At 36.1% G+C, this 26648-nt stretch overlaps 1 protein-coding gene across 1 annotated transcript; it reads left to right on the top strand.

Moving 5' to 3' along the window:
- Positions 1-396: 396 nt before the first annotated feature.
- Positions 397-25061, top strand: LOC106093064 (homeobox protein B-H1). Its single transcript, XM_013260045.2, has 3 exons — positions 397-1557; positions 18152-18380; positions 24131-25061. Exons 1-3 carry the CDS (start codon positions 783-785, stop codon positions 24735-24737), a joined length of 1611 nt encoding a protein of 536 aa, XP_013115499.2. The 5' UTR covers positions 397-782; the 3' UTR covers positions 24738-25061.
- The last annotated feature ends 1587 nt before the right edge of the window (positions 25062-26648 follow it).

Raw genomic sequence — 26648 nt, 5'->3', positions numbered from 1 at the left:
ATGACAGAATGAGATAAATAGATATGGTTGTCTACACCACTTCATAAGAGTGGCTAAAGCGCATGTGAGGAACAACAACAATCGAAACGATGAAACATTGAAATAAACACCACCTTTTTGCTGAGCAAAAGCAGAACTTAGACTTCTCACTCTACTATTGCGGGCACTACTTCACAACCACCACTACACATGGATGAGTCGAAGCTGGTTTGTTGGGTTTCCTGTAGATTGCTGGATTGCCGATTAACTGTGTGCATGTGTGTTTGTTTTCTCTAAACTACCACTATTTCAAGAGCTAAGAGCAACGGGGCTGCTGCCAACTCTCGAAAAGTGAGCAATTACTGGTTTTCAAGCTGGTTCAACGTTCATTCTGTCGACACAAGTTGAAACTGAAAGATACGTTTTGTGTCTGAGACTTAGGCAGGTGCGGTTAGTTTCGTTTTGAGCGTGAGTGTGAACGTTGCAAGCGCGTTAAACAACACTTGTAGAAGATAAAAATTAATAATAAAAAAAAAAGAAAGAAGACAAAACAACACAAGAAATTTGTAACAATAAAAAAACATAATTTTTTTAATTATGAAAATTAAAAAACAACAACCAACAATGAAAAGTGTTTAAGAAGCCTAAACAGAATACAGGTGAACCCTAAAAGAGTTCTAGACAAAGAAATTTTGAGAAAAAAAAACTGAAGCAACAACAATTTCAAAAATATCAACACTAACCATTGAAAGGGTTTGGATTGTTTGTGCAATTAAGTGATTAATTTGTTTAAAAAATTTTTAATGAAAAGTGTGGTGGCCATGAAAGATTCAATGACCATATTAACGCCGTCCCTTAATGCCAGTGAACATCAGAAAATGTCCAATCTCAAGCCAAATCGTTCACGTTTCATGATCAATGATATTTTGGCAGGCAGTGCCGCCGCGGCTGCCGCTGTGGAGGCGGCCAATGCGGCGGCTGCATTTTACAAACAACAACAGCAGCAGCAACAACAAAACAACAATAATAACAACAACAATTCGGAACCTTCACATTCCCCACCAGCCCAACACCATCTTCATCCTCATCAGCCATCACCTCCCCATAATTTGGCAACGCATCCATTGCATCCTCTACACAATGCCCATGGCCAACATCATGCGTTGGGTCAGCCATTGCCCTTGATTGCTGGTCATCACCCGGCCTTGGCTCATCATCAACAACAACAGCAGCAGCAGCAGCAACAACAACACCCTCAGCATCCTCATTCAAACCCTTCCCCCACCACTGGATTAAGTTCAGCAGGCATGACACATCCCTTGGCGGCACATAAAATGCATTTTCCCGTCGGCGCCACACAAATGGGTTCGAATGGCCTGAATGTGGCCCAATATGCGGCCGCCATGCAACAACACTATGCCCAGGCGGCAAATGCAGCGGCCGCCGCAAGAGCTGCAGCTGTGGAGCGCAATCATGGAGCGGAATTAGATGATAGCAGTGATTACCAGGACAACGAGGATTGTGACAGCGAGAATGGCAGCGGTGGACATATGGATGACAACAGCGTTTGTAGTAATGGTGAGGTGAGCTTTATTTAACTAAATTAGGGACTTAGGAGACAGATAGGAACTAGATAGGAAGAGAAAAGGAAAAGTGTTAGGTTATAGGATAGTATATTAATATATATTACCTAACCTAGCCAATAGTTCAATATGATGTTGAGGATGATAAAAGATTCGCTTTATAGCCTACATCGACATAGTTCCAAAGTAAGGTATTTGGATTTGTGATATAAAACACCGCAAAATACAAAGGTGGTAGAGCCACAACTTCAATACGAAAACAAGTCAGAACGGGCTACAGTTGGTCAAAGGCGATCTTTTTAAACTCTACATGCAGATTTTCGACCAATCGTTTCGAGGTAATCGTTGTGCAAGATTTTTAGAAAATCGGTTGATCAATGCGTTAGCATTGGCCCTTAAAGTGACATTAGGAAGCTATGTCTAAATCTGAATAGATTTCGATGCAATCAACGAGTGATCAGAAGAGTCACAAGAGAACCTTAGTTCCAAATTTTGTGAATATTGGTTAACAAATTGCCAAATTATTGGAGCCTTAGTGAAAATCAGACGAAAATATATGTATGAGCTATATCTAAATCCGAACTGATTTAATCCAAAATCGGCACACATAGTAAAAACTATAAAATAAGACATTGCCCAAAATATTGTGCAAATCTGTTAAGAAATACGGTGGCAAAGAGAGCTATGTATGAATCTGAACCGATTTCTATGATATTCAACAGCTTTGCTTGAAGTCACAAAAGCAATCTCATTTATGGCAGTTTTCATGTGAATTGGTTAACAAATGGCCACATCATTGCAATATTCGTTCAAATTGGACGAACATATTAAAGGAACTATATCTAAATCTGAACCGATTTCTTCTGTTTTCAATTGGATATAAAAAATTCTGTGCTAATGTTAATGAAGATCGGATAAATATTGCGCAGACAAACATAGCTAAATCGAATTAGAAAATGATTCTGAGTCGATCGGTATACTTATCAATGAGTCTAGATTTTGTCATTTGGGTTGTTACAAACAAATGCACTAAGTTATAATACCCCCATAGTAGTGGTTTAGGGAAAAAAACAAACAAGCAAATCTCACAAATCGGCGATTTATATAGCGCAACATAATTTACCAATTTAAAAGACTTTTCTAGGCGGTGAGCTTTTTTTTACCTCTACATTCAGATCTTTATTCAAGTAGGGAAGTATTTACAAGTATTGTACATAGGCTTCCAAGTATACTAAAAACATTCGACAAAATAACAATAACATAAAGCTGGGGAATCACATTTACATACTTTATTAGGCCCCACCATAGGACAGTAGGTACATTAACTTCGCCTTTCCGCTTGTGAAACCTCGAAATACAGACATTAGACCTATAAATTTGGCACATTGTTAATTGTAAAGATATTTTTAATCGATCTCACCATGTCTGTCCGTACGTCTGTTAGTTGTTGTTAATTTGTTGTTAATTAAAATTGGCTCCCATACAAGCCAATTACCAAATTTTATTCCTTAAGCCTCTGGAAGTCAATATTCTTATTGAGTCTGCAATGGCTTTTTAGTTTTGAATCTAATATGGTGCCAATGAGTCCATAACCATGTTGTCTCCTATAAAAACTATTTTTTTAATTGGTCTTTTGGGCTGTAGGAGGCCCAATTCTTTGAAGTTTCAATTTGAGTTCTTGAACACACTGAGCTCTGTTCCTATCCGAAGTGGTTCGAAATCATGATATTTTCTGTAAAACTTGCTAAGTACGATGTATAATGGAGGGTATACAAAATTCGGCTCAATCTAATTTACACTAATTTTAATTTTAATAAAAAACCGCACACTAAACGCTATTTTTTACAGTTCTAGAATAAAATAGGGCCTCTTAAGATTTGCTTATCAAGTCAAAGGCAATTATAAAATTGATTTTAAACAGATTCGCTTGGAAAACACAATCCCACAGCGATACCACATCTTTAGTTTTATACCACAAAACAAAGATCTTTGTAAAGAATCGAACCCAAAACACCTGTTTTGGTACTTCGAACATACCAGTATCTCATCTAACCGTATAAATGTAACAACTTTGTGTTTTTATTTGCAACACCAAAAAGCAGAAGAGAAATTTCCATTGTCAAGTATTCTAATCTATTTATGTATAGCACACATACTGACTGATTTAGCAGGTTTTACAGATGGCTCCTTCCGGTTTTTGCATTTCTCCTTTGAAAGCTATAAAAATAGATCTAAACAATGTGTTACCTCATACTTTAACCGGTAGTTGGTAACATGATCGAATAATCAGTGCGCGGATGGTGGGTTCGAATCCAATTAAACGCTTTGGTCTGTCGCTACTCTGGTATCACAATGGACTAAAATTGTCTAAGTGAGTCTGTTTAAAAGACCGCCACTCTAACCCTACCTAATTTTTGCCGGGAATTTCAGTTGGCGTTATGTTATTCTTCCTAATGTTCATTGTCTGTGTCGTTTTGTATCAAAAATATTTAAGAAATTTTAGCAATGTTTTATATAAAATTTTAGTCAAATTTTCGCTAACCTTATTTGATGCTGTCTTCTTCTATGACTTATTACTTGGATGACATTTCAACGGAAAACATGCGTCGGCATTATTTTTTCCGCTTTTGCAATGTTATGAAGTAAATTTGTTAACATGTATTAGCAATAAATGTTCTGGGCATGAGAAGACAACAAAATTTGTTATTTCTTTTATTTTAAGAAAATATTATTTTATTTGTTCAAATATCTAAAGCATAATGTAAATTGTTCTTCAGAAACGCTTCCTATCCATATTTTGTGTGTTTCTGAATATTGGAAGGTGCTTGTAAAAAGTAGCTCAAGTCTTTCTACCTGGGGTTTACTGTTGAACACTTGAGCCAATGAATGGGTACGACCATTGAATTTTCCATCTGTCATTTTATATCATAATGTTCTTCGCTGCGAACTTTCATTTTATCAGGTTGTCAAATATTGGGTTGCCCAAAAAGTAATTGCGGATTTTTTAAAAGAAAGTAAATGCATTTTTAATAAAACTTAGAATGAACTTTAATCAAATATACTTTTGTACACTTTTTTTCTAAACCAAGCTAAAAGTAACAGCTGATAACTGACAGAAGAAAGAATACAATTACAGAGTCACAAGCTGTGAAAAAATTTGTCAACGCCGACTATATGAAAAATCCGCAATTACTTTTTGGACAACCCAATATATTTATTATTAAAAATGTATTGGTGGGACTTGTAATTTAGGACTAATGCTCTGTGTATCTTTGCATGCCCTCAACTGTCACCTCCAATTGCAAATCTAAAATTAAAAGCGTGTGAAATAATTAAAATTTTATTTTCATATGGCCAGTGTTTTCACCAATGATGCCAACAATTTACCATCAAAAAGCGCAACAAATCTTGTGAAAAGGATAGAATTTTGTGAAAAAAGAAGTAAAAAAGCACTAACTTAGATTTTTTTTGAAAACTTGGCAAATAGGTGCATATTTCTAACGAGAAATCGTGGCTTATCATTTGAATTGTTCTTAGAATAAGTGAAAAATCAAGTAAAATCACAATGAGTGTGACGAGATGTATTTTTTCTTTTCCGAATGCGTAGTTCAAATCCCGTGTAGAACCCCAGAAAAAATGTTCAGAAGCGGTTACCCTACTTTCAGTAGTGGTTTTCCTCCCACTAATGATGTATACAGCAATTTAAGACATATATTCGAATAAAATTCGTTAAACAGCATGCCGTTCGGAGAAGCAGAAATAGGCCCCTAATCATTGGGGAAGTATCTTAAATTTCTCAATAGAATGTTGTCTATAATGAAAAAACCTTAAATTGACAAAAAAGATAAAAAACACTAACTAGAAATGACCTTTATTTACAATACAATAAAGTATGGACAAATATGGCCAGAAATGCGAACAAAAATTACTTAATGCATTTTTTCGTTTGACACTATGCAGTGCCACTTCGGGTTTTTGGTTACCTAAAAAGCACTACATTTTGTGCCATAAGCACAAAGTTGGAATCCCTGATTTTCACATGTTAAACACTTGATGATTTATTCTATAGCAGTTTTCATTTATTGGGAAATAGCAAACTATCAATCGATTAAAAAAATACATATGTTTAAGTATCGCTTTTTACAAAGTATTTGAAAACGGCAATTACATTAGCTTATTTACAGAATTTCTTTTTTCAATCAAATATTTTGCTGGGGATTAAGCAAATGCCTTTCTGTAAACGTTTTGCAAATATTTATGATGCGAAACCTTAGAAATGTGTCTAAAAATTGTGTAAACACAAAGTTTATGGACAATGTTGTCGCCATAATGTCAAACATTCAAAAGTGAAAAATTCAAAAGCAAAGGAAAAACAAGTTTGTCGCTTAAGTCTTTTGTTTAGTGCATTCCTTCAAATGCAATGTTTAACAAGCATGCTTGGCTAAGTGATTCGTGTTATTTGGCTTTTGTGCATGATTTTATGCAACACCACCAAAGAGCCAACAATTTGCCATAAACTAAAAGCACACTTACTATACTCATACCGCCAAACACAAAAAATGCCGCGAATAGATATACCACTGCCGTCGACAGCGCAGACATGCACAAGAGAACATATTAGGAAATAACAAAATCATAAGACCGTGTAAATAGAAATAAAAGCAAAATTTTACAACAAGCTTTATTGAAAACTACAAAACAACAACAAAAACCAAAGCGAAAAATCTATAACAAGCCACAACAGGGAAAAAATAGCATGGCTTAATTCAGATTTTTTTTATTTTAACTAAACTCAGATGGCATGCTTCGGTCTTATTTGAAGTAACAGAGTTAACCGTTGGGTTTAACAGGAACTGAAAGTATTTCAATTTGAAGCCACTTACATAGTTTATTTAACTTAGTTAATATATAAAAATAATATAAAATTAAACACATAGCCCACATAAGGCAATTGCCTAAGTAAAGCAGGCAGAAAATTGTAACTACAACAAAGCGAATTTATGTTGTTCATAAACTCGTCTTGTGTCTGCCGCCTCATACCTTTTTTGTGCCTAGACATCACTAGAAAAATTGCATTTTTATGCTTGGCTTGATTTTTCAACGAATTGCAATCGTCTATTGTAACCCCTTCATTTTAGAATTCTCTGCCATTATCTGATAAAGGGTGGAATAAGCAAACAGGGGGTTTTGAGATTAGCTTCTGAGTGGAAGTGTTTCGTTTTTATTATAATTGTTGAAATTTTGAAAAAGATTTCAGATAAAGCAAAGCAAATTGTGAGATTGGGAGGGTTACATAATTTTTGTAAAGCCCATAAAACTTCTAGAAGAGTGCCAGAGTTCAAAAACTACAATGCATAAATCTAAAATGAGAAACATTTGTTTCATGCATTCAGATTATAGAGTTGCCCGTTGTGATACCACTGCAGCGACCGGCCAAAGCCTCTGGTGGGAATCGAAACCACGAACCTCGCACAGTCAATTGGAGCTCGCTACCAACTCAAAGTTTAGTATTAACAAATTTTCGCCTTTTTTACGACCACTTTGGTACATAGTATTATATGTATTTTTTTGCAACGCTTAGAAAGAGAAGAGCTAGACCAATTGATAAGTATACCGATCGGATTAGAATCACTTCTTCATACGATTTAGCTATGTCCAACTGTCTGTCCATGTATTCTTGTGATCAAGGTACAGGTCGCATTTATTGTCCGAATGTTATGAAATTTTGCACAATTCATTTTTTGACCCAAGGACAATTGATTTTGAAAAAATTGGTTCAGATCTTGATAAAGCTGCCATTAAAAAGCTATGAAGCGATATAGCCTTTTAAGTCTGAAGAAGCCACAATTTTGGTCCGATTTTTACAAAATTTTGCATGAGGTGTTTTATTTGACGACCTCATATGTGTGCAAGATTTCGTCAAAATCGATCTAGTTGTAGATATAGTTTCCATATATAACCTTCATCCGATATGGAATTTTATGGCTTTAGCAGCCACAATTTTGGTCCGATCTTTACAAAATTTTGCATGAGCTGTTTTATTTGACGTCCTAATCTGTGATGTAGCTTCCATATATATCATCCGATACAGAATTTTATGGCTTTGGCAGCCAGTGTTTCCATAAAGTGTTTCCATAAAGTCCCAATACGAGTGCAAAATTTCATAGAAATCGGTTCAGATTTAGATATAGCACCCACATATATCTGTTATTCGATATGAAGTTCTAATGCTGTAGCAGCCACAATTTTTATCCGATCTTTACAAAATTTTGCATGAGCTGTTTTATATAGACGTCCTAATCTGTACACAAATTTTTTAAAAATCGGTCATATATATATTTCATCCGATATGTCCTTTAAAGGCTGTAGTAGCCACAATTTTGTCCGATCTTTACAAAATTTGGCATGAAGTGCTTAAGATTTAGATGTAGGTCCCAGATATATATTTCATCCGATATAGACTTTATACCTGTAAAAGCCACAATTTTCGTCCGATTTTTTTCGACGTTCCAATACGTGCGCAAGATTTCATTAAAATCGGTCCTGTTTTAGATTTAGCTTCCTATGTATATTTCTTCCGATATGGACTTTTAATGCAGTAAAAGCCACATTGTTGGTCAAATCTCTACAAAATTGGGCGTGAGATATTCTATTTGACGTCCCAGTATGTGTGCAAAATTTCATCAAAATTGGCACAGGTTTACATATATAACTCCCATATAATCTTTTATCCGATATAGCCTTTTGAGGCTGTAGAAATCCACATTTTTTCTCCATCGTAAGAAAATCTTACAAGGTTCTACTTGATAATTAAATGGGTATGCAGAATTAAAGTCTGACTACATTTGGAGATAAATTACAAATATACATTAAAATAACTAAGTACTCAAGGTGGTGTAGGGTATTATATAGTCAGCCCCGCCCAACTTTTGCCTTTCCTTACTGCTTTAGTAAAGGGTACATACCTTTTTAATAAAGGGTACATATTCTTTAAGTATGGTATAATTGACAATTTGAAATGATGTATAATTTGTTAGAAATATAAGAAAATCCAGAGCGTATTGAAAAGTTTGGGTAAATTCTTCTGATTTTGTATTGAGATTTTGACATATGTTGTAGAACCAAAAATTTATTCCCGGGCCGAATCTAGCCAGCCCACCATCATTGATTCTACGAAAAAACTACACAAAATTAACTTAGTTGAAGAGCGTAGTGGTAATAAATGTACCGAATTTCTGTCAATCCAGTAAAAAATCGTAGCTTCTGGGGGCCGTTGAAGGCTATTCGGAAGATTGGTTTATATGAGAGATTAATCAGGTTATAGACCGATTTGGACAATACCAACCGTTGAAGTTTTAAGTCATAACAAAACACTAAGTTCAAAATTTCAATCAAATCAAATAACAATTGCAGCATTCCAGGGATTCAGGATCTCAAATTCACACTTTAAACGTGAGGTATATCCAAATGTAACAGATATGGCCCATTTGTAATTCCCCACCCACCTACATCAATAAGAATTATCTGTGCAAAATTTCAAGCGGATGCCATTATTCGTTCAGACGGACGGACATGGCTAGATCGACTTGCAATGTCAAGACGATCAAGAGCATATATATTTTATGGAGACGCAAATGGATGTATTAAAGTATTGCAAACGGAATGACTAGATTAGTATAACCCCCATCCTATTATGGAGGTTATAAGAAATACATTTTAACAACATCTTACTCAAATATACTATTGAAAATTGGTCAAGATTGTAAAAAAGGCAAATTAAGTATCAGATATCAGAAAAGTGGTTGCCGAAACAGATTCTTTTGACGTTTGACGGATACGACTAAGAAAATCCAAATCATAGATCATACATATTCATTGGAGCATTTTCATAGATGCAGCAATATTATATATAAACTCTGGCTTACATAAGAAACTAAATCATACAAAAATATTTTTCGATTTATAAAAAAATGTATGAAAAAAGTTGAACATGGGCTTAGCATTTGAAAAAAGCACAAAACAAAAACTTAATTATATCATTATATTTTTCATAAGAATATCCAGAATAGGATCATTAAAAAGTTTTCTTTGATTTACAGTCCTATACTTGATAGGTCTTTCAATTCCATATTAATACCCTCCTCATTTATGTTCGTGCGCCGTGTGTCTATTGTTATTTCTCTACAATTCTAAATTGAGATCAATATAGATGAGTTCTTGTAATAGGCAGTTTCAGTTTGTAAACAGGCCCATATCATAGACAGATTCAAATCTTAGACAGGGCATATTGAACTCCACATTCATAGAAAATCAATCAATCGGTTCTTTCAATTTGCATTCTTTAGTTTACAGGAGCCTCTATTGTCTTCTTTTTGGGACCACCGCAGCTGAGAGGTTAGCATGTCTCTCTTTGATGCAGAACGCCTAGGTTCAAATCCCGGAGAGAATATCAGAAAAATTGTCCTCTCTTCGTGCTGAGAACAATTATCAGGCATTAACCTTTGGTAATCAACCGTGTTCACTTCTCTACTAAAGTGGTGTCGCTCTGTGGCAAGTCCTTCGGACTCTCGCCATAAGAAATGGTGCTCGAGCTTAAATTCAGACTCGTACACGGCAATTAAAAAAAGTTCCTCAACATTAAGCTTTACTTGGTATCGGACAGCACCCATAGATATGGAAGAAGTAACCCCGCTATTGCTTAATGGAATGTTCGTGGGCAAATTTGCATTTTGTACTTTGTTTTTTACTGTATGAGCAACTGAAATATGCATACATTATACAATTCATTAAAAGGTCTATTTATGCCTCACACCTCTACTGTGGTATTGAATTATATAACATGGTGCATCCAGAAGGATGAAAGCTGAACCCATTAATAAGTATGCGGATCAAATTAAAATACCTTCCTGATTTGATCTAGTCATGTACGTTCATCTGCTAATCTGTTTGTCTATCCATATCAGTTTGTGGTGAAAGTGTAGAATCCTCACAATATTTGGCACATATTACTATTTTAGACACTTGATCCTATAGTTGGGTTTTATAACAATCGGTTTAGATTTTATTACAGTTTTCAAATACACGTCTACCAACCGGTTTTTTCTTCCAGAGCACATGTACAAACCCATCTTTATAATTTTGCAGAATGTGAAATACAATTTTCATGTGTATATTTGTAACCTACTCTCTTATTGCAAAAAAAAAAAACTGGGATTCAATAGTTTTGGATTTCAATGCATTCAATAGAGTCTCATAATGCCCTCTTTGGGTGACATAAGACTTAAATTAGCCAAACAGGTTTTGGAGACAATACTTCTACCCAAACTTGAAGATAAATTTCGTGATCTCGTTTCAGATGTCTTCCCTTTGATTCCCATATTGCCCTATGCGCTCTACTTGCATGCTTTAGAGATATTGGGAATGATGCGGTTCTTCAGACTATTGCCTACGTTTTATTTGGATATCATATTGTCTTAATTGATCTATTTTGATAAAAGGCCGCTTTTTGCAGTCATATTAGAGAAATTAAATTTTAATATGCATTTCGTAAAATGATATTATTGCGTATCATAAAATACAACAATAAGTAAATTTTTTCGCTTCCCTACATTATGTGGCTTATTTATTTATCTTCACATAATTAGTTTATTTCTCGAATATCATATTTCCTAAAGTTTTGGATAACTCCCCTTTTTATTAAAACATAGATAGCATTAAATGGCAAAAGTTGCCTTCCTACTCCCATTCATATTGTAATGAATTTAATGAAATTTATTACACCAAACATTTCCCGTGAAGACAATTTAATTGCAAGCAGACTGGTCTTACTCTTCCCCAACCCAAATGGAAGTAAAAAAATAACAAAAATTACGGCGAAGCCATTATGAGCAAATAACAAAAACCAAAAAAAAAAAAAAGAAATCAAGATATTTACCTTTTAAAGTACTTTCTTTCCTTAGGTAATTTCCTCCCACTGGCGGGGAGTTTTGCTTTTTTTTCTTGCTTTTATTACTCAAACTTAGTACATCTTATAAAGTCGGCGAAATAGATTCATGTGTATAAAAGCCAACATAAATTCGTTTGGCTTTAAAAGCAAATGAAATCCATTTTTCGATTTGATTTTCTGTTAGTTTTATTTTTTTGTTTTCATAGCCATGAGGGAGTTTTATCGTTTTACCGGATGTAGCGATTATTTTCGCTTTAATGTACTGCCGGAATATACGAAATGCTATAAGTATGAAAAGTAACAGACATCTAATGGAAGAATTACCCCACTGGGTGGTATTTTATGTTAGCTAGAACATTGGGGGATTTGAGGTGTTTTGAATTTGTCTTTTATTGTAATATTTTGTTGTTTTTATGGCGAATATTTTTTCACATCAATTATATTTGTTGAAGACAGTGTTCATGTCTTTGAAAAGAGTGATGGCTTTTTAAACTTCAAGTACATGACATAATTTGGTGGATGTCAAAAGATTTTTTTCTACTAGAGAGTCATTAAGTTAGTTTTGATGTAGTCCAAACTCAATTATTATTGTTAATGGTCACAAAATCGACCAGTTTCACGATGAATAATGCAAAAGTTTCATGAAATCATATCAATATAGTCAAAAACCATATTCGTCTTATCTTTGGGGTATGTGCGTTTGTGAAGCGTTATGATATTGAGCAAAATCCAATGAATATTCGTCATCTATGCGTCCAATAAGCTCAAACTTTGGCTTAGTGTGGGGCGAAAAACCCTGAGGTCCAAATCATATCCACCAATTTAGTTAACGTGGGGACTAGGATCGTACTTTTAAGGCAACTTTTTCAATGTTCCAAAAATCTTTTTGGAGCTTCAACATGGGATTGAACAGGTTTTCACCATCAAGTTCAATGCTTCCAATTAAAGAATAATATATCTATGGATCTCAATAGCTTGATTGCCATATCAGTTTCCACACTTTTGGTCAAATGGACTCAGGAACTCCACATATCTACAACCAGTGAGTAGGGCGAAGAGTACGACTAAGGAACTCCACATATCTACAACCAGGTGTAGGGCGAAGAGTACGATACTGTTTAAATACTATTCAAATTTGTAGATATGTTAAACTTAAATTACTTTCTATACCCTCCACCATAAGATGGGGGGTATACTAATTTCGTCATTCTGATTGTAACTACTCGAAATACTCGTGTGAGACCCCATAAAGTATATATATTCTTGATCGTCGTGCAATTTTATGTCGATCTAGCCATGTCCGTCCGTCCGTCCGTCCGTCTGTCTGTCGAAAGCACGCTAACTTCCGAAGGAGTAAAGCTAGCTGCTTGAAATTTTGCACAAATACTTCTTATTAGTGTAGGTCGGTTGGTATTGTAAATGGGCCATATCGGTCCATGTTTTGATATAGCTGCCATATAAACCGATCTTGGGTCTTGACTTCTTGAGCCTTTAGAGTGCGCAATTCTTATCCGATTGGAATGAAATTTCGCACGACGTGTTTTGTTGTGATATACAACAACTGTGCCTAGTATGGTTCAAATCGGTTCATAACCTGATATAGCTGCCATATAAACCGATCTGGGGTCTTGACTTCTTGAGCCTCTAGAGTGCGCAATTCTTATCCGATTGAAATGAAATTTTGCACGACGTGTCTTGTTACGATATCCAACAACTGTGCCAAGTATAGTTCAAATCGGTCCACAACCTTATATAGCTGTCATATAAACCGATCTTGGGTCTTGACTTCTTGAGCCTCTAGAGGGCGCAATACTTATCCAATTTGAATGAGTTTTGGCACGTAGTATTTTGTTATGATATCCAACAACTGTGCCAAATATGGTTCAAATCGGTTCATAACCTGATATAGCTGTCATAAAAAACAGATCTGGGGACTTGACTTCTTGAGCTTCAAGAGGGCGCAATTTCTATCCGATTTGGCTGAAATTTCGTAAGACGTTTTTTATTGTTACTTTCAACGACTATGTCAAATAAAGTACAAGTCGGTTCATAACCTGATATAGCTGCCATATAAACCGATCTGGGATCTTGACTTCTTGAGCCTCTCGAGGTCGCAATTATTATCCCATTTGCCTGAAATTTTGTACGACGGATTCTCTCATGATCATTAACATACGTGTTTATTATGGTCTGAATCGGTCTATAGGCCGATACAGCTCCCATATAAATCGATCTCTCCATTTTACTTCTTGAGCCCCCAAAGGGCGCAAATCTTATTCGAATTGGATGACATTTTACAGAGCAAATCTTTCCTTATATCCTTTTTTTTTTGCCTAAGAAGAGATGCCGGGAAAAGAACTCGACAAATGCGATCCATGGTGGAGGGTATATAAGATTCGGCCCGGCCGAACTTAGCACGCTTTTACTTGTTTGCTCTTTTTTTGTTATTGGTATCAGTGTACTCGCATAGTATCAATGCTGCCTGTTCGACATCCATACAGGAAGTTTTTTGTTCTATTTGTTTTCTTCTTCTTCTTGTTTTTGATGGCTATTTTGCCAAAAGCTGTTTGTGTATTAGTTAATATTAGAAAATTATACAGCACTTCAGTTGAATGTTCTGTTATTTGCCATAAAAATATGCAATTATGTTATGGCCGTTGTAGTTGTGGTTTTTATATTTCTGCTTCTTTTTTGCTGTTTTAATGTCCAACATTATGGCAAATGGTTGGGTTAAGTGGAACCTCCCCACTAATCTCAGTGAATAGAAAACTCAAAAGGCAGTCAAAAGCAGAACTTATTGACTTTATGTTAATCGAGTTGAGAATAGAATTTTTTTAGATTTTTTGGGCGGTACAACATCAAATTATTAACTTCTAAATGTACTTACGTATAAGCTAACAAAGAAGGGGGAATGTTTTCCCATGTGCAAAAAATTAATTAATTGTTTGTAACAAATAAGAAAATCGTAAAAGTTGAAATAAAAACTTTTGGAATTGGACAGTATCTATATCTCTAGTCACGATGAAGAGTTTATGCAGTGGTACAGGATCTACATCTATAGGGCCTATAGATGTAAATCATGTGCATAAACTTTTCTTGGCTCTATATTTAACGAATCAAAAAATCACTAATTTTCAAAATGAAATAGTTTTGAATGTTCCAATTGAATATGCTTCAGAACACCTTGGGGAGTAATAATCACAAGTAATTATAAAATTCGGCAACCCTGGTTAAACTTAAACAACCGATAAGCAACAAACTTAGTCGAAATTTCCTGTATTTCGTTGGTTATATTTTCTTTTAAGTTATTAAAATTTCAAAAAAAATATCAAAAAACAGATTCTAATGTTAGAGGTGTGAACTTCAAAATGTGGTAAACATTTTTAAAATGTATTTGTTCTAATAGCTGCGTTTGGGGTTAAAACAGGGATGTTTGTTTGTGAAAATTTCAAAACTTTTTCCATTTCACTTGAATTACTCCAAGTGAGTTTTTAACAAGTGTTATTTAACATTTTCACTGTTCATTGTTTTGCCTTAAAGTCGGGCAAAACCGACCTTTTGATACCCTTCACCACACTTTCTGCAATTTCCAATGTTAAATTTCGGCCAAAATCCATACATATTGTGGAATTCACAGAAGAATTTTGAAAAGATTGGTGCGTTTGCAAAGATTAGAAATGCGTTTGCAAAGGCCCTAAAAGTGAAAATCTGGAGTAACATATACATGCGAACTATATCTAAATCTGAACCGATTTCTAAGAAATTCACCAGTGATCAAAAGTGTCATAAGAGAAACCTTCGTGTCATAGTTCGTGAGGATCGGTTAGCAAATCATAAAATTATCGCAGTATTAGTTAAAATCGTAGGAACATATATATGGGAGCTATATCTAAATCTTAATCGACTTGAACTAAAATCGGCACATGTAGTAAAATTCATAAAAAATGACAAAATTGAGACAAAATCTGTTATGGAACACTATGGTAGAGGCTGTTAAAGTGTAAATCAGAAGATACATATATGTGGGAGTTATATATAAATCTGCGCTTATTTTAAGGAAATTCAACGTAAGCATGAAATTTATAAGGGAATCCTTTGTGCCAAATTTCGTGAAAATTCATTAACAAATGATTACATTATTACAATATTAGTCCAAATATATGGGAGCTATATCCAATTTTGAATCGATTTCGGCCAAAACCCAAGCAGTTGTAACACAAAGTGTGGTACAAAGTTTTGAGAACATTTTGGGTTATAAATTCGCTTGCAAAGACTCTATATTCGAAAATCGGATAATACATACATATGGATGCTCTATTTAAATCTGAACCAATTTCTATCAAATTCACCAGTAATGTCGACACTAATAAGATAATCGGTTCAGAAGTGACCATATGATTGCATTATGAATTCAAATTTTCCTATTTCAATAGGATTCGTCTTTAAGCAAAAAAAAAAAAAATATCCCTATGCTAAATGTTGAGGACAATTGGACAAAAATTGCGACCTGTACTGTGTATGCAAATTAACATAAACAAACGGGCAGACAGACGTAACTAAATCGGATTAGAAAATGATTCTGAGTCGATCCGTATACATATCAATGGGTCTATCACTCTCCCTTTTGGGTGTTGCAAAAAAATAGCCTTAGTTATAGTACCCTGCAGTTAAACCCAGTTAAACACATTTTTGCTTTGACGAATAAAAACTCTACTATACGTGTGGCAGCACAGAATGACGCTCACTTTCAAGCTCAGTTGAAAATGTTTTTACTTTTGCACCTTGCTTTTGTGGGATTTTTGTGCAGAGATGCATTTTTGCTACGCGACTCTGAGAAACAAGGATCAACGCCCTCATTATGTTTCGGACTTTAGTTATAAAAACAAGAAACGAGTTTAAGTTCAGCCGGGCCGACCTTGGATTCCCACTACCTCGGATATACATAAACTAATCACATTTTGCTAAAATCCGGTGAAAAAGTCGTTTGCAAACTCAAAGCAGCCATTCAGATTAAGATGGTTCGATCTGTACCAGACTCGGTAAAGATATGGAAAAGCCTAACACATCTCACTGTTCCAAATTTCAGCGAAATTGGACTATGAATGGGCCTAAAAAGAGTTCCAGACCGTAAATCGTTAGATCAGTCTATATGACAGCTGTATCTAGATATGCTCCGTAATGCGCGGTATGGATGAGATGGGATTCAATACAACTCACTGAATCCAACTTCAGCAAAATCGGATAATAATGCCGTATCTATTGCAAAATTTTGATTTGTGGCCTACATCCACAAGTAGTCCGATCTAGACCATATTCTGTACGGATCTCAAAAGCCCCAACACAACAACTCACTGTGCAAAATTTCAGCAAAATCTGGTAATAAATACGCCTTTTTTTGGGGTCCAAGAACTCTAATCGGGAGACTGGTATATGTGGCAGCTATATCTAGTAAATACAATCCAATCTTGACCAAAATCGGCACGGAGGAACCTTGTACAACTCGCTGTGACAAATCTTAATGATAATAAATTCGCTTTATATGTGCCTAAGACGTTGAATCGGCAGTTCTATCAATTTTAGCAGATTTCAACGATCCAAGAATATATCGCCGTTGAAAAATTTTTACTTCTATAAAACAAAACAAAAAAAAAAGTTATTTTTTCTTTTCATAGTCACGATTATGGGCTGAATTGACATTCAAGAGTAACAGTTCACAAAATATTTGCCTTCAAAGCCATTAACTTTTAATTTTTTTTTTAACACACACATTAATAGAAAAGTATGAACATTAAAAACGAATTAAAAATGCAATTTCCTCTCTTGAGATGGAGCTATTTATCTATTTATATAAAAGAAGATTATTTATTTATATGGAAGAAGAAATTCCAAAGATTAGACACAGCATATGATTAAAGAAAATTATGATGTTAGACAGCGTTGGTTGGTTGCCGTCACCTACCAAGAACATTGAAGACAGAAAAAAAAACAAATGCACACCCAACGTAAAAATTAAAACAATTTGTTCAACGTTTTAGGAATTTAAAAAAAAAGAAATAAACACGAAACCTGATAACGAATCCATTTAAATAGCATGGGCATATGCAAATTATCAATGCAAATTATAGGAGCAGAGAAGTGAAGAAGGTAGACATGCAGGGGGAGGGGAGAGTTTAAGCAAAGTCAATTGTAATTAAATTTGTAAAATAGCTAATGACTGAACAAATCAATAATAAAAAAATACATAATAATTAAAATCTGTAGAAGAAAAAAAAATCACCCATTCTCAGGAAACGAAACGCAGAAAAGGCACAAAGTATCATTCACTTGCCCGCGACCACGGCTAGCCAACCAAACACGTTTGTGTCTTAAGTCTTTTGTTTCGGTTTTATGCTCAGCTTATAGTTAGCCCAGTCTAGCCGGGGAAATGCTTGTTTTTGACGAATCTATCTACAATAAGTGTGTTCGTGTTGGTGTGAGTGGTTTTGTGTAAGATAGAGATTTTTATGATTTGTTTTTCTTTTCTCCTTTTGTATAGCTATTTGCTTGTCGTTTTTTGTTTTTTTGCATTGATTTGGTGTTGCTAACAAAAATATCTCCGCCCTTTTTGTTTGTGGCGTTTCTTTTTCCCTCTTCATTGTTTCAGGAGGCAAAGACGACGATGGCAACAGTATTAAAAGTGGCTCCACCAATGACATGAGTGGCCTGAGTAAAAAGCAACGCAAAGCACGCACCGCCTTTACCGATCATCAGCTACAGACACTGGAGAAATCTTTCGAACGACAAAAATATTTGAGTGTCCAGGAAAGACAAGAGTTGGCACACAAATTGGATCTCAGTGATTGCCAAGTTAAGACTTGGTATCAAAATCGAAGGTGAGTAGATGAGAATAGCCAATAACACAAAAAACCAATTCCATTTAGGCTTCTGATATACTCATTGGGGTGGGGGAGGGGGGAGAGATAGAGAGGTAAACATTACTCAGAGATTTGCCTAATGTGTCATAAATTTTCGCAACTTCCATTCGGGGTGGTGTAAAAATCATGGCACAACTTGAGATAAATGCAGCGCACACACATACGATGACAATTTTTCTGCCATATGCATCTGTAAATTACCCAGACTGCTGCTGCTGCCACTGGTGCTGCCAACAAACCATAAATTATTCAAACAACAGCCAAACAGTCAGCAGCCATTGAGGCAGGTAGCCAGCCAGCCAACTAGCCACACAGACTTTTGTCTGGGCTAGACACTTTAGAGCACTCCATCCAGTCTTGATGGGTCAGCTAAAGTTTAGCACCGGGAGCTGTTTTCCTTTTTTGCTTTTGTTTGTGGGCCTCCTGAAAATTGCCCACTTAGCACAAAACCAAATGGCACTGTTCGCCTCAATAGTGGACCACAGAGCACCATCATCACCTCCATGACCACCAGCAAAAAAGTTATAAAACTTATTGCAAATTCGTGGAATTTATTAAAGAAAAATTGTGGCAGCTAGTAACACGTTTATGCTGCATGTAGCTGCGTGTTGTTGGTCTTACCCCCGGGTTCTTACTCTTTCGTTTTTGCTAACCCTAGCTGGTTGGTGATTCCTTTAATGCAGTTGCTCGTTTTGCGTTTTTTAATTACCACTTTTGCTAGTAGCAGGCACATTTAACAGCCAACATTAAAAACCATTTGAAACCATAAACTACGGACAACTATGGACACTATAATCGGCAGCAGTTTCAAATAAATGCCACCAAACCGAAAAACATTTTGTAAGGGAAGAAAGGCAATGTGTTATGGACACAAATGTACGAAATGTACTCTAGCGAAAATGCATACACAAATAAAATAAAAGCGAAAAAGGCTACTAGAAATATATCATATAAGACATTCGATAGGTGCGTGCGTGTGAGACCAGTATGAAGTGGCAATTATTCAACAGCATCATAGCCAGCTAAACACCAAATGGTGCAACACGAATACTCAGCCAAGCAGAAAAATTATACAAAATTTATAACAAATTATCGTGGAAAATGGCAACAATGTTTCTCAACTAACAGGGAATAAATCTTAACATGGCCAGCCTTGATGCAAACTATTCCAAATCTAAAACCGAAAATATTTTCCACGAATTTCAACGTAGCCAAACTACATTGCCGCAACATTTTTTTTGGAGTATGTGAGCATAACTCATAGATATTTAAGTAATTTTTACCAATTCTGAAAACAGGGATTTTTTATTTAGATTTTCCATTGGCAGAATTTGAATATATGATCATCTTGACATTCGAATGTATTTCGATTCTTATGAAATTTTGCCAGGATGCAGTCAAACTGCGTCTAGTAACACTTTAAATTTCCACCTTTTTAAACCCACCACCATCGGATTGGGGGAATCTAAATGTAAGCTTTCTGTTCATAAGAACTCAAAATATCGACCTAACATATGCATATATTTATATAAACTGAATTTCTTCATATTCTAAACCGATCTGGCCATGTCCGACCGTCTGCCAGCCTGTTCTGGACAATGATGACAAATAGATCCATTGTAGTGAGTTAGTATGGCTATGAGGTGTTCAGACCAATTTGTGTGGTGTACCAAAATTCGTAACCTTAATTTTTGGGAGCCACCGTAGCGCAGAGGTTAATATGTCCGCCTATGACGCTGAACGCCTGGGTTCAAATCCTGGCGAGACCATCAGAAAAAATTTTCAGCGCTGGTTTTCCCCTCCTAATGCCGGAAACATTTGTGAGGTGTCGCACTGCGGCACGCCGATCGGACTCGGCTATAAAAAGGAGGTCCCTTATCATTGAGCTTAAAACTTAAATCGGACTCATTGATATGTGAGAAATTTGCCCCTGTTCCTTAGTGGAATGTTCATAGGCAAAATTTACATTTTTGCATTTTTGGGCTAAAAAAGTGAACCGCCCGACTTTTGTCTTTTCTTACTGGTTTGTAGTTAGGTTATGTTCTCATATGGGCTGAAGAGACCATATTTCGATGACAAAGAGTATTGAAATTACAGAGAAATTTTTGTGCTCTCAAAATTTTACAACAAATGTCTAGCTTATAAGTGTTGGTAATTATTTTATTTTTCGTTAAAGCAAGCAGCTCTGCCGCAAAAACGAAAATAATCAAATTTAGGGCAAAAAGAAAAGAAATAAAAACAAGTAAAAGCGTGGAACCCACCACCATGGATTCTGCAAAAAATTTATACAAAATAAATTTAGTTGAAGAGCAAAGTTTTATTCTGTCACACCAGCAAAAATTAAAGCTTCTAGGAACCGAACAAGAATGATCGATAGACTGGTTTACATGGGAGCTTTATCAGGTTATAGACTGATTTGGACCGTATTTGGCACAGTTTTAGAAAGTCGTAAACCGCTCGCAAAATTTCAACTAAATCAAAAATTGCGGCTTGTAAAGGCTCAAGAAGTCAAATCGTGAGATCGGTTTATATGAGAGCTATATCAGGTTATACACCGATTTGTACCGTACTTGGCACAGTTATTGAAAATTCATAACAAAACACTACATGCAAAATTTCAGCCAAATCGGACACAGATTGCGGTTTTTAAGAGCTCATATGACTTATATCGGGAGATCGGTTTATATGGGAGCTATATCTAAATCTGAAACGATTTGGCCCATTTGCAACCCCCAACGACCTACGTCAATATTCTCGACTCAAAATGTCGAGACTTTATGGGGTCTCAGATGAATATTTCGAAGTGTTACAAACAGAATGACTAGGTGGTGGTGGGTATAAAAAGAAAGATACAACTGCGAAAACCTAATATACGTGCATTACGCCATATTTTCCTTTTAAGGGAAAGGGAAAAATGCATATTTACAAAATGCAAACGACGCAAACTGCATGCCATTGAGAGCAGAATTTCGCTTGCGTCATGTTCTTAGCTTATCCAAATTCACAAGCGCCACCAACCAGACTATGTGTGAAGTTGAAAATCTTTGTCCGTATATAATTTATCTACGCTATGGTGTCCATATAACAAGTTAAAGGTTGTTAAATTCGACTGACCCCTTTTGTCAAGTTCCTTGTCCGGTTTCTTCTTATGGGGAAAAACTACAAAGGTATAATGGCAGGTCATAACAAGAAATACCCACGGATTTTATACCCACCACCGAAGGATGGGGGTATATTCATAATTTTATCCTTCCGTTTGCAACACATCGATATATCTATTTCCGTCCCTAAAAAGTACATATATTCTTGATCAGCTTCAAAATCTAACACGATCATGTCCGTCCGTCTGCCGTCCGGATGTCCATCTGTCTATGGAAATCACGCTACAGTATTTTAAAATAGAGATATTAAGCTGAAACTTTCCACAGATATCTTGATGTAGCCCCCATATAGAGTGATCCGCCGATTTAGGGTCTTAGGCCCATAAAAGCCACATTTATTATCCGATTTTGTTGAAATTTGGGACAGTGAGTTATGTTAGGCCCTTCGACAATTTGGCCCAGATCGGTACAGGTTTGGATATAGCTGCCATATAGACCGATCCGCCGATTTAGGGGTTTGGGCCCATAAAAGGCGCATTTACTGACCGATGTCGCAAAAAAGGATATATATTGTTGATCAGCGTAAAAATCTAAAACCATCTAGCCATGTCCGCCTATCTGTCTTTGAAATCACGCTACAGTCTTTAGAAATAGAGATATAGAGCTGAAACTTTGCACAGATTCTTTTTTTTTTTGTCCATAAGCAGGTTAATTTCGAAGATGGGCTATATTGGACTTTATCTTGATATAGCCCACTTATAGGCTAATCCGCTGATTTATGTTCCTTGGCCCATAAAAGCCACATTTACTATCCGATTTTGCTGAAATTTGAGACAGTGAGTTGTGTTATGCCCTTCGACATCCTTCGTCAATTTTGCTCAGATCGGTAGAGATTTGAAAATAGCTGCCATATAGACTGATGCTCCGAATTAGGGTTTTATGTTCATAAAAGCCACATTTATTATCCGATTTTGCTGAAATTTGGGACAGTGAGTTGTGACAGGCCCTTCGATTTCCTTTTTTTATATGGCCTTGATCGGTCCAGATTTGGATATAGCTGCCATATGGATCGATCTTCCGATTTAGGGTCTCAGACCCATAAAAGCCACATTTATTATCCGATTTTGCCGAAATTTGGGACAGTGAGTTGTCTTACGCCCATCGATATATTTCTTCAATTTGGCCCTGATCGGTTCAGATTTGGATATAGCTGTCATATATGCCGATCTCTCGATTTAAGGTTTTGGGCCCATAGAAAGCGCATTTGTTGTCCGATGTCGCCGAAATTTGGGACAGTGAGTTAAGTTAAGCCCCTCGACATATTTCTGCAATTTAGCCTAGATCAATCAAGATTTGCATATAGCTGCCATATAGACCAATCTCTCGATTTAAGGTTTTGGGCCCATAAAAGTCGCATTTATTGTCCGATTTCGCCGAAATTTGGGACAGAGAGTTGTGTTAGGCTCATTTTTATGTAACTTGGCCCAAATCGGTCCAGATTTGGATATAGCTGCCATATAGACCGATGCCTCGGTCCGATTTCACTGAAATTTGACACAGTGACTTATGTTAGGCTTTTCGGCATCTGTGTCGTATATGGTTAAGATCGGTTTATTTTTAGATAAAGCTATTGTAAAGACCAATATTTTGTTATACACAATTGAACAATGACTTGTACTTATAAGTATTTTGTCCAAATCGGAACATAATTCGATATAGCTGCTATTGGGCATAAGGTATGCACTATTCACCGGATTTTGACCAAAGGTGGTTTACATATATAACCAAGGTGATGGGTATAAATCATCGTACAAATCTTCAACCCAATCGGGTAAAAATTATGCTCTCTAAAAGCTCAAGATATATGATGTATATCGGGAGATTGTTTTACATGGGAGCTGTATTTAAACATGAACCAATTTGGTCTCTCTACAACCCATAGAGACCTACATCAATAATGAGTATTTGTGCAAAATGTTGTGGGGCTAGCTTTATTCATTCGAAAGTTAGTGTGCTATCGACAGACGGACGGATAGATTGATTTGGTTACTTAGGCATAAAATGTCAAGCAATCAAGAATATATGGGGTGTTACACCAATATGAACATACGGAATGATGAACCTTCCATTAAGGAACAGTGGCAATTTTCTTACATACCATTGAGCGGTAACCGATTCAATTTTGAGCTCAATGATGAGGAACCTCCTTTTTATAATCGAGCCAGAACGGGGTGCCGCAGTGCGACACCTCTTTGGGGAGAAGTTTTTACATGGCTTCTATGCATGTCATGGTAACTCACCAATGTCGCCAGTTCCCAGGTGTTCAGCATCATAGGTGGACATGCTAACCTCTGCGCTACGGTGTATTACACATACCAAATTCTTGCTAAATCTGATAAAACATGAGGCGTATAGAAAAACAAGTGCAAAAGTCACGATATTTACATACCAATTTTCATTGAATTCAAATAAATTCATGAGTCTATTTTATTTTGTTCTTTCGGAGAATTTTTTAATTTTCTACCTCTAGCAAATAATGACTTTGGCCAAACTTTTTTCGCGTTTTTTTCAAGCTTCTAATAATTAATCAATTTTTTCTACTTACAGAACCAAATGGAAACGCCAAACTGCTGTTGGCTTAGAACTCTTGGCAGAGGCTGGTAACTTTGCCGCTTTCCAACGACTCTATGGTGGATCACCCTACATTGGAGCCTGGCCCTATCCAGGCGCACAGTCTGCTCATGCTGGTCATCCACCTAATTCAATTGATCTGTACTATAGACAGGCGGCAGCGGCAGCTGCTATGCAAAAACCTTTGCCCTACAGTCTTTACGCTGGCGTACCAAATATGAGTCATTTGGCTGGTCTACCAGTGGCGGCAGCTGCCGCAACTCCTTTCTCGCATCTCACAGCCTCGAGTTCATTGTCATCGCTTAGCAGTTATTATCAAAGTGCTACAGCAGCCCCGACAAACCCCCCAACCTCACCTCCCCATGCAGCGAATGGTGGTGGAGCGGCCACTGCCACAACATTGGGCGTTATCAAGCCCATACCCACCAGTCCCTCACCAACCCCCTTAGCAGAGTCTTCACCAGCACATGCGGCGGTAACCCGTTCTCCCAGTCCTACACTAAATCCTGGTAGTCCCCCCGGTCGATCTGTAGATAGCTCGTCACAACATCAATCCGATGATGAGGATCACATACAAGTTTGAGTTTAAAGTTCGGAAAGTTCAACTTCGGATATGAGAAGAATAAATCGTATGAGATTATTGATGTGGTAAAAACGCCAACGATATTGGGTATTATTTCTGGGACCCTGGCAAGGACATTGTTTAAACGTTATGGCGAAACTGGCTCAAACACTTTTAACATAGCATAACACAGTAGTTCCCCTTTGTATGTATGTATTATTGTTAATTATTATAATTGTTTTGTTTTAATTTTTTAACAAAAAAAGGACATTAAATTATGTATGAAGAAATCAACAGCAAAGATATTTAGCTTTTAATTTTGTATAGTTGTATATTAGTGTGTATTTAAGTTAATAAACAATAATATGTATGTATTTTTTTTTTTATTAAAAAAAAAAAAAAAAACGAAAAACAAATCAATAAAAATTTATACAAATCACTTAAGTATTTAACTGTCTACAGTATAGCAAGAGCAAGAAAAAATTATATCCAAATAACAAAAAAAAAATTATTGTAAATGAATGAATTGCGTGTTTCCCGAATTTCGGTATTTTAAAATGTTTCCAATGATCGTCAGCAACTGTTTGTTTAATTATTTTATTTTATTTTTTTACTTGTAAACTATTTATATATGTGTAATAAAATAATGTATTTATCGCATTAGTACATAAGTCGTAAATGTAATGTTTATTCATTTTCTTATCGTAAAACAATAAAAACAATAAAAATTAGCTCAAAAGTATTAAATCCAATCGATTTGTGTTTTAATTTTTATGCAGCGGACTGTGTAAAAGGAATTCAGGGTAATTTTTCTTATAGATCTTTGCTATAAACACTGAATTTGTCAGCTTTAAATGGTAACAATTAAAGTAACGCTAGAGGTTCAAACTAAATAATGCCCTTCATCTACTCTATTAGCATCATTTGGGCGACATTACTATATGGACTCTTTATCAAATTCTGTACAGATTTGACAAACATCGGCGGCGGTGACCAGGCAGGTTATAAAACAATCATCAATAAGGTTCGATTAATTCCAGAAAATTTGTAATTATTAGAACTCGATAAAATAGAGGTCCCAAAACAACAGCAACTATTTATCTTGAAACCCATACCCTCCATTTTTCCTTTTGAGTGCAATAAGCAAAATACAAAATATACCGCTTCACGATAACCCCTACGGACACGATAACGTCCAAAGTTGGATGAAGGGCTTTTTGAAGAATTTAGTTGATTAGCCACTGTAGTGGCTAAAATTGTATGGGTCGACTTAAAAATTCTTCATGATTCGGCTTTGCCATATCCGTCTGTCTGCACATTCTATCTGTTCCTTCTGTCCGCTTGTCCTTTTTTTTGTAACCAAGTTGGAGATCGCTTTTGTTACTTAATGATTACAACATTTTCGCATATCTTTTTAGCCTAAAGACAAACGCAATTGGTAAAATGGCCATAAGGGTAATATTTTAGCCTAAAGACAAACGCAATTAGTAAAATGGCCATAAGGGTAAGAAAAACCAGGACGGTAAGGTCACGAACAGTCTTGGATTGTATGAAGGGGATTTACGCCTTCTTGGAGGATGGCACAATTCACATCGTTTGGGTACCCGGCCATAACGGCATGGCTTCTGAATTAAGGCAATATGTATCTTGCCCTTGCTGATTTTCTCCATCAGAGCGTGTGTAGCAGTTTCGCTCCGGTGGAGGTTTATCTGGATTGCCTCAATCATTGGCCCTCCAGTAAATGGGCATCTTGGGAGTAGGTGATGATCTCATCGTCTGCTCCCTGTTCTTTAGACTGAATTGACTTTCCTGTCACTGCACTGCCTGATGTCATCGTTTTAGGTTCTTTGCCTAGTCTAGTCTTCCGACTTTTTATAAAGTTGGTAATGGTTCCATGGTCGGGTCCCTGTTCGTAAAGCTTAAGTGGGTTTC

Source organism: Stomoxys calcitrans, chromosome 4 (assembly GCF_963082655.1).
Source record: "Stomoxys calcitrans chromosome 4, idStoCalc2.1, whole genome shotgun sequence".
In the NCBI taxonomy this organism is placed as follows: Eukaryota; Metazoa; Arthropoda; class Insecta; order Diptera; family Muscidae; genus Stomoxys; species Stomoxys calcitrans.
The sequence above is the reverse complement of the archived record's forward strand: the minus strand, read 5'-3'. Positions and strand labels throughout refer to the sequence as shown.